This window comes from Rousettus aegyptiacus, unplaced genomic scaffold (assembly GCF_014176215.1).
Source record: "Rousettus aegyptiacus isolate mRouAeg1 unplaced genomic scaffold, mRouAeg1.p scaffold_m13_p_9, whole genome shotgun sequence".
Classification (NCBI taxonomy): Eukaryota; Metazoa; Chordata; class Mammalia; order Chiroptera; family Pteropodidae; genus Rousettus; species Rousettus aegyptiacus.
In genome coordinates this window covers 2,861,488-2,871,084 of record NW_023416312.1, presented here as the reverse complement: position 1 = coordinate 2,871,084, position 9,597 = coordinate 2,861,488, and the positions used below count along the sequence as shown (strand labels likewise).

At 44.3% G+C, this 9,597-nt stretch overlaps 1 protein-coding gene across 4 annotated transcripts in view; it reads right to left on the bottom strand.

Annotated features, from left to right (window-relative positions):
- Positions 1-5,372: 5,372 nt before the first annotated feature.
- OFD1 (OFD1 centriole and centriolar satellite protein) overlaps positions 5,373-9,597 on the bottom strand; it is a 54,940-nt gene continuing 50,715 nt past the window's right edge. For 3 of the 4 annotated variants that reach the window (XM_016119234.2, XM_016119287.2, XM_016119278.2), the window contains 4 exons: positions 7,267-7,421; positions 6,363-6,532; positions 5,779-5,843; positions 5,373-5,507 (listed from right to left, as the gene is read on the bottom strand). In XM_016119234.2, the coding sequence (XP_015974720.2) occupies positions 5,431-5,507; positions 5,779-5,843; positions 6,363-6,532; positions 7,267-7,421 (467 nt within the window). In that variant the 3' untranslated portion in view covers positions 5,373-5,430. The remainder of the gene's footprint in view (positions 5,508-5,778; positions 5,844-6,362; positions 6,533-7,266; positions 7,422-9,597) is intronic. The other variant, XM_036226369.1, reaches the window with a different exon arrangement.

Sequence of the window (9,597 nt, the reverse complement as noted above, 5' to 3'; positions counted from 1 at the left end):
AAAACCAACAAAAAAAACAAACCAACAAAAAAAAAAACCTGCTTGCGTTTAAGCCATTTTCAAAAGAAACTTGCCTTCTAAATCGGTGTGTTCCAGAACATTAAGTGACTATAGATATTGGGTATTAGTGATGGTAATCTTTGTGTTGTTCTTTATGAAATGATACATAGAACTGTTGGGTGCATCAGTGCTTTTTAAAAGGGGCTGCGTAATATAGGGTTAACTATGTATATTCATGTTAAGAATTAACTTGTGGTTTGGCTGTTTCCTGGATTTTAAAACATACATGTGCAGAAATGTATTAAAGTGAAAGGAAGCATACCTTTGTCAAGACGCTATTAAAATTAAACATCAAGTATAATATTTCATCTGGATTCTTTTTGTTGCTGTTGTTAATGCCTAAAAATGCCCATTTGGATCTTGACTGTTTTCTTTTTCATTGGGAGAAGCTCTCTTCTGCGTAGAACAGTCGTTGCAGAATAGCTTGGTGATTTGTTCTCCTGTTGCATGACAGACTTACGTATTTTTTTCCAGCCGTGGAGGTGCTGTTAGAGTCCAGTGTTCTAGAAGAAGCAGTGTCTAAAGCCTAATTTTCTTTTTCTAATTCTGGTAGCTATTACCAAGAATTTTTGAAAGTTTTGTTTAAGTAGTCTAATATTTTTTATGTAAAGAGCATTAAATTTTGCTATGTATAAATTTTTGTAACCTAACAGTGAATCAATATTTTCTATCAGTGCCAAGGGCTTCCTGTAGTTCTATTCAAGTGTTACAATAAATATTTGTAGATAATAGTCGATACTTGTGTATGCTTATTTTAAAGATCTATTGAGGTGGAAATAGTTGTGGATGTACTAAGAGAAATTAAATAAAATTATAGCTTCGTTCACTTGCCTTCTTACCATACATAAATACTATCTTTCTCTGTCCTCAGCATTGGCGTCATTTTTAAATAGTATGCATAGTCAAGATTTCACATTCATATGGAAATAAAGTTTCTTTTAAGCGAGAGCGATTTGAGAAAACAGCGTCATCCACTGGGCTATATTTTATATAAAGTGCCACTAAGACTTTATAGGTCTCTGTGAAAAGTCTAGAATTTTTCTGACCAACTTCAATGAATGAAAGTACTAGTCCTACGGGATTCACACGACTTAAGTTTGGGTGGGGGGTGGGGAGAAAAGAGAAACGTTTGGGAAAGTACAAAAACGAGGAGCCTTCAGAAGGGCCCGTGTGCCTTTGGCTATTCAACAAGCCCAAGGTATAAAAGTCTACTGAAAGGAGATTTATTTGAGAATATTTTTTTTAAAAAGACCTAGATCTAATAGTTATTTTTTAAAGCAGTGGAGCTAAACTCGTTGCTTAGGATTTCATTTTATAATCTGTTCGAACTACTTTGTTAGCATGATTATACATTTGGATTTTCTCCAGCTGACTTTTTTAATAAGGACCAGATGTTGTCACTATGGACACAGTGGCATTTCTAAATGAGGTGCTGCCTGCGGATCATCGCCCTTCATACATGTCCAGCAGGAGAACAACTGAGGAGGCCAATTAGGATGCTATTTGTCACACTACTTGACACCTGTTTGTGTAGCATTTGGCAATTATTTTTTAAGTTACATGAATCACCTGAATAAATTATGTGTCAATCCTGCCTAGATAAGATCACATGCAGTCTCCTAATTATCAACAGTAATCCTGCCACTAATGTAAAAATCTTTAGAGGGTAGAGCAGAGATTGTTCCATTTTTCTAGTTATACCTTGTGAAACTTAACTTTCTGAAGAGATGAAAAGAAAGTCAGAATTTCAGGGGAAGAAACTACTCATTGAAAAATTAATGAGCAAAATGCTTTAAGTCCACCAAAAAATGAGGACCAAAGATTTCACAATAAAAATTTTGAAACAATCTTTTTAGGGCTTTTTAATGTTATGGCAGCCATAATATTATGAGATTTAAAAGAGGTAATAATCCACTTCATCAGTATCCTTTCCTAAGTGATGGCATCGTTCCCTAGCTAGTGCAAGACTCATTTGTTCTCAAATGTTTATGAAAAATTATAGATTTGACCTGAGGCCAACTTTTTCAAAATGAATATTAGAATGAATAAAACTGCAGAAAGTTTTGAGGAAACAGAAGTAGACATGGAGGTTAAGGCAGGTTTGGCAAAGAACATTCTTTTTCTAAACTGCCTCCTCCCAAGCTTCCTCACTGTTTTGCTATTTAAATGTTATTTTACCCACCTGGGGACGACATTGCTCGGGGGCGGGGGTCTAGTGGAGGCAGAAGAGGCTGCAAGGCAGGGTCTTGATCTCCCGATCTGTATTCGCAGGCATTCTAGATGATGTGCCCTCCAAACGCTACACAAGAAATGACTTACTTTTCTTTAAATGGAGTCTGCCCTGGAGTATTAAGAATACTTAGAATTTAAGTTGGGGGGCGGGGCTATAACCCCAAGCTAGAAAACAAAATATACAATGAGTTATTTAAACCAGGGCTTTGAAAACATAGGGCCAAGGAAACGCTGAGTAATATTAGAAAGTTTTAAGAAGTTATTCGAGGGTTCTGGTCCAAGATGGTGACATGGGAGGCCCCTGCACTGAACGCCCCTCGCCCAGACACACTGAATATACAACTTTTTCCTGAAAGAAATCCAAAAACTAGCTGAGCTACTTCTTACACATGCAGTGAACGAGAAAATACATCAAAACAGGAAGACAGGGTGAGACATGCTCTTACCATAAACTCCATCCCCAGCACACCACCATACAAGGAGAGGCCTCCCAACTCCAAGGTTCTCCCCAAAGAGCGCAGGGTTTGGAAGCCACGTCGAGTGCCCCAACTTCTAAGACTGAACTGAGGGATGGGCGCCCAAACACCTAGCTCGTAAGGCCAGCAGGGCTTGTGTCTACCAGACCCACGAGACTAAAACAGCTCTGAACCGGTATCAGAGGAATCACCAATTCCTGCTCTTTCCCTGAAAACGATTTATTTGCATATATTGAAAGCTGCTGCCTGAGAGTCAGACTTCCAATTTACCACACATCCAGGGGCTGATGCCATCCTCCCCAGAGACTGGGGAGGCCAGTGGGTGCCTCCTGCGCCTGCTCCAAGTCACCAGTATCTCCCAGGAAGAAGAGTATATACACAACTGTGCCCCAGATTCAGCAGCTGCCACCCAAAGGACAGATCCCTGGACTGCCTGCCTCTGACACCCAACAGAGCTTACAGCCACAAGCCCCACAGGACTGTAGCAAAGGAAGAAGCAGTTCTTAACAGGTGCAGGAATCCCTCACCCCCCGCCCCTGGTACCCCCACCATGGCCACACACCCAGGCCAAGTGCAGAGGGATTAGGCGAGAATGCCCATCTCCCAGTTTGTTCCAGGAAGGGGCCTAACGACAGTAGTCCACCTTTATGCACCGGTGATACATTCCAAGACCCCCAGTGGATGCTGAAAACCGTGGATAGTACCAAACCCTAAACATACTATGGTTTTTTCTATACATACACAGTTATTATAAAGTTTAATTTATAAATTAGAAACAGTAAGAGATTAATAATAATAATAGAGAACAATTATAATATACTGTAATAAAAGTTATGGAAGTGGCTTCAGGGCCATTATTAAGTAAAATAAGCACGGCTTGAACACAAACACTGTGATACCGTGGCTGTTTATATGATAACAGAGATGGCGACTAAGTGACTGACAGGCAGATAGATGGTGTATACAGCATGGACGCGTTGGACTAGGGGACGATTCACATTCCAGGCAGGATGGCGCGAGATTTCATCACGCTACTGAGAAGCATGCAATTTAAAACTTAACGATTATTTCTGGAATTTCTCATTTAATATTTTCATTGGGTAATAAAAAGATTGACCATGAGTAACAATCTACAGAAAGCAAAACACTGGATAAAGGGAGACTACCGTCCATGAAGGAAGATAGAAAGGGGCAGAAAGAGAAAGTTCATTCTAAGAAATAATGGCTGAAAACTTCCCTGATATGGGGAAACAGACATCCAGCTCCAGGAAGCCCAGGGAGTTCCAAAAAAGATAAATCCAAAGAGATGCATATGAGACACATTATAATTACATTGTCAAAAGTTATTTCTTTCAATTACTTTCCAAGGTATAGTTTGATGAAAAATCCCTTAGAAGCCTGAGGAATAAGAAATGCTAAAAACCTTCCACTTTGCTATAGAACTCAATGGCCACACACACATCGGTGGCAAAAACAATTCAGCCCAGTTTGTATTCGTAAAGAAAAACGATCTGCTCTAGGATTTCGCTGGACACGCAGACCAGATGAATCGTGTGTCAGGAGCTGGGTGACCATGGGGTAGCCCTGGAAGTCTCACGTCCCAGGAGAGCCCTCGGTCCGGGCAAACTAAGACGGCTATTCCCCCTCAGAGCGGTTCTGTGTACGCCTTTCGGTGACTACAGCAGCAGAGTCATGAAAGAACCTTCCCGAGGTGCCCCCACGCGCAAGATCCTGGACCGAGAGCTGCAGTTTTACAAAGATGAGGGACAGTGAGCGAGAGCACAGCGGTCTCTTCATGTCGCGGAGATTATGCTGCTGCTGCACTTGAGCGCACTGATCACGATGTGGTTGGAGTGTAGTTTCTAAAGGTCATTTTGGAACGCGACATCCAATGGGTGACCCATTCCAAGTCCCGGGTGTCTGCCCCCGGAGCAGCTTTGGAACAGCCCTGGTTAGAGGTCGTGCTCATCTGGACACCTGGGTATGTGTCTTGGCCCCACGACCTGACAGTCACAAGACCTTGGTCTAGTCACTGACTCCTCTGTGACCTGAATTTCTTACTTTATAAACTGTGGACAGTCGTGCCTACACGTCACACGGCTGATGTGAGCATGCAGCGACGTATACAGGGAGAGGTTTAAAATGACACCTGGCACATTGTAAGTGCTCAGTAAACGTCACCTTCTCTTATCACCGTCTGAGAGTTTGTTGATATCCAAGGGAAAAATGTCAAAAGTAAAGACCAGTGCTGACATTGCACTACTTCTAGACCTAGAACGGAAAGACCCATGTCTTCATCTTCAGGGACAAATCAGAAGGAAAATGTCGGGGGAGATGGACTCCTGTTTGATAGGCAGTAGCCTTAGTGAGTAGCTCTAGAGAGGAACACAGATGAAATTTCCAAAATGCAGGCCTGGAATTTGACCAATATGATAAATTTTCAAAGAAATAACCTAACACAAAAATGGAAGAAAAAAAACCCCAGCAGCTCATTCTAATGCAATGAAAGGCCTCGGGATGAGAAATTCTGAAGAGGTGTCTTTTCACTAGATTCTTTTTGATTTATACACTAGAGTACCAAATAAAATTATGGAAAAAAAAACACACTGGATTACACAATTTTTATTGAGATTTTGTCTTATTACAGAGAACTCACTCGCATTCAGTTACATGAATGAGCTGGGCCACTTGCATGGTTACCAAGAGTCATCTGGTTCTTCATGAGAAGGGCCTGAGAAGCTAAATTAGGGAAAGACAAAAAATTAAAAACTTTGTTAAATTCTTATCAAGTTTATTCAGAGACCTTTATAATGTTCTCATTCCTTCCCCAGGGAGTTTCTGCCTTCACTTAAAATTTGTATCTGTAGCAATTTCACAACTTAAAAAAATGCAATAGATTTTTTTTTTTTTTGAAATCAGTAATTTCGATTCAATAACTTCTTACAGGCAGACTCCAAGATCTAAATATGATAACGGTGTGCTTAAGAACGAGACAGTGGGGAAACCACACCTTTCGTCTTTGTCACTAGGTGGCGGTGTGTCCATTTGTGAATCTTCTCTGACAATCTTTGAGTTCTGATACAAAGAGGGAGAGAGAATTTTGAAATTAGATATGTATCCATTTTATTAACTACTTTGTTTTCTCTAAGTACTATTTTTGAAATATGTATGTAATTTAAGAGTCCAAAAAAGAGGTGACTTTTAAACATGAAATTCAGCGAGCACGTCAAACTATCCAGGATGCATTCTCAATACCCATAGCACTTCAGACTTAGAGTACTGATGTCTCAAAAAGTACCGATGCATTCATTATTCATTGATAAGACTTTCATTATATTTCTTTCTTGTTTTAAAAATTAGAGACATCTCAACCTTTACAAACTTTGACAACTCAAAATCTTTTCACCCAAGCAAAAGTGATGAAATTTTGTCAAGAGTGTAATACATTTAAGACTCAAGGATCCATCTGAACTTTGGATTTTCTCTGCTTTTACCTTTTTGTCACCAATGGAGAAGGCAGACTGTCCCAAAGTTTTCTAATGAACCGCAGAAGCCCTCGCCCCCACCCCCGTCCCTGTCCCCGCCAGCCCCTACCCCAGGCAGCTGGTCCAGAGCTTCAGCACCTTATCTACTGTCTCATGGGTCTCTTCGATGAGTTTCATGTATTTCTCTAAAGGGTTTTCAGCACAAGCAGATTTGTCTTTCATTTCTTGAATGCTTCCTTCTTTCTCCATTTCAATCTTCAAGGACTCTTCGATCATTCGCTGTCAAATAGATGGGCAGTAAAATAGGAAATATACAAATATATTTTTTAAACACCCAGTAATATAATTCTGATCCTTTAAGTAAAACCTGCATAGCAGAAAACTTTTTTTTTCTTTCGAGTCACTGCTACCATCAAAGGGAGACAAATATGTCGACTCAACAAAGGGAAGGATTAATTTGCCTGAAGTGTCCTGTGCTTTAGACCAAATCAACCAGGAGTTCAGGGAACATCCACACGGGTTCATTTATGTAAGGTTCAGCAGGCGTGTGAAGTGGCCGGAATAATGCATCTGGCTGGGACCGGATTAAGGTCATAGAAGGCCAAGGAGAATTAGGAAGGAGGAGGGCAGGGCAGCCTGTGGAGGCTACCACGAACAGGCAGTCACCTCCTGGGTCCATCTAGTCCCAGCTGGCTGACCTGTAAACCCTACCTACTTACAACTCGCAGATCGCCTCCTTTACGGGCGAGTTTTCAGCAGCAGCCGAGAGCGCATGCGCATGGGCTCGCAATGGCCCTGCTTTCCTATGCAGCCCCTCGGGCGTGTGCATGGCCTTGCCCGGGGCTCTCAGCAGAGGAGGGGTCCGCGATGCCCACGGCAGACTGTTTACAAGTGACCTACCCGCTGCCAGGACTCTGGGACACACTAAGGACTCACACGCCTGAGAGCAAGGTACTTCCTAAGGGTGCACCATGGAGAAGTCAGGACAGAGAAGTCAGCTGTACTTATATTACCCTTTCTTGATCCAGTTTTTCTAGCTCTCTTCGTTCCCTTTCTAAAGCTTCTTGTTCACTCTGCTTTCTTTCTTCTCTCTGCCTTTGTTCTTTCACCCGCTGCTCCCATACTTTTTCTTCTTCTCTCTTTTGTCCAATTTGTTTCTGATCTACACCTGAAGGATCAGAAAATAAAGAGTGAGTAGCTTGCAGCACCAGTCTTTCAAACAGATGTGGGGCCGGTTTATGGGCCCTGCTGAGACTCAGGGAGGCCCGCCTGCTTCTCCGCGGGCTCTGCTGAGCGGCTGGTCCATCGTCAGGGTCTTCGGCCTCCCGTCCCACTCCGAGCACCGCGGGCTCCCTTTGCTTTACTGAGATGCACAGACGTCACCCTCACCACCAACTACTTTGATGGTCGTCCCCTCCACATCACGCTTTCCTGTCCTCTTTGCCCGGCTCCTCCCTCCTTCACCCGTCCCCAGGCAGGTCCCGAACTGCTGCCTCTGCGCTTGGGGATGACCCCTCCCTTACCTTTAGGTTCTGAGTAACCATTTGCCCTTGTTTATTGACACAGCAGTTCGAAGCCTCTCCCCTGACTCTGCAAAGGCCCTGGGGCCTCTGCTGCTCAGACCAGTACAGAAGCAGCACGCGCACCGCCCACCAGCTCGCCAGCTCGCCGTCATTCCCTGGCGCCTCCGGGCCGGCCCCGCACAGGGTGCCAGCTGTCGCCTCTGCCCCACATCATCTTCTCGAGTCCTGATCTCTCCCCCAGCCTGACGTCCATGTTTCTGAAGGATTCCCTGCCACCAGCCCATGGAGGCACTGGCTTCCTGAGGCATCACTCCTGTCCCTTTAATCATGCGCCTCTACCCTGTGCGTGCTCGGCCACCAGGCTCACAGCTTAACTCCTCCTCCTGCTGCGATTAGGATCCTGATCACCAACTACCTGGATGGCTGAAAGAACCTCGTCAGCGACCTTCCTGACGTCAGTCTGCCTTCAAGCCACCCATCTTCATCGGCACCAGTCATTTCCTGAAGAGGCGGCCAGGACCTGCTCTGCCCCGTCGCCACTACAGTGGAGTCCACACTCGCTGTGGTCCAGGCTCCGACAGCGCGCCTTTTTCTTTCTGGGCACACTTCCCATATCCCCGTAACCTTTGCATTCGAAACGTTTCCCTGTAGCACATGCTCACTGTACCCGAATACGGTTGGACCTTCCTTGCTCTGTGCCTTCGCTTTCAAAGTCTCCTGAACGTGATGTGCTCCTTGCACCTAACCTCTCCCACAAAACCCCACCTACCATGCCACCTCCTCTGGGAGGTCCTCCTTATTCCTCAAGCGACAATTAGCCTACCTGGCACTATAGCCACACAGTATTTTGTGCCTGCCTTGTCAAAACCGTGTGTGTCTGTTTCTCCAACTGCTGTCCTCTGGCCTTTGTCTGTCTGTCCCCTACAGCTCACTGCACAAGTCCTTTGGCCCCACAGGTTTAACTCAATCTCAATCCCACAGATTATACTGACTTTTCTCCTCCAGAGACAAATTCACAGTGTCCCCAGAGGACTATGAACCCTGTGGCTCTGTCCGGTTCCAAGACTCCGGCAGGAACCAAGTGAGTTTTACTAACGAGACAGAGGCCACACGGTGTTTTCTATCTCTTGAAATTCAAACAGCAGAGGAGGCAGCTGATCATTTCCACAGGCGGAAACGCACTGTCCTCTCCCTGCTGGGGGAAGAAGGGCTACTCCTGCGACGTCGCCTTCTCACACGGAACTGCAGTCTCAGAATAGGAACGCTGTGTGGCTGCCAACTTAAACAGATCAGGAGAAAAGGGCTACTTATTGGCTGTAGGGTATACCGTCATGCTCCGTGTAACAAAATTTGAGTCACGTATGTGATCCGTTCAGTAACGACGGACCACATATATGACTGTGTTCCCATAGGATTATAATGGAGCTAAAAAATTCCTATCACCTAGTGACGTTGGACCTGTCATGATGCCACAGCACAACGCATTACTCATGTGCCTGTGGTGACGTGGTGCAAACGAGCCCACCGCGCCGCCAGCACAGCACATGGGATCGTGGACGATACATCACACTTGATAAGAAATGACTGCTACTAGTTTATGTACTTACTACACTAGACTTTTTCATCGTTATTTTGGAGTCTCATTCTCCCTACTTAAGAAAAGCCTGCTGTGAAACAGAATGCCACGTGACTCCAGCAGCAGCCTCACGCATCTCATGTCTACTGTCTCTTGACCGCGTCATTTTCTCCGGTGTGGCTTTGATCTCGTGCTTTGTACGTAACGTGCTGTATGTTTTTATTCCCTAAGATTCACTCAGGTCT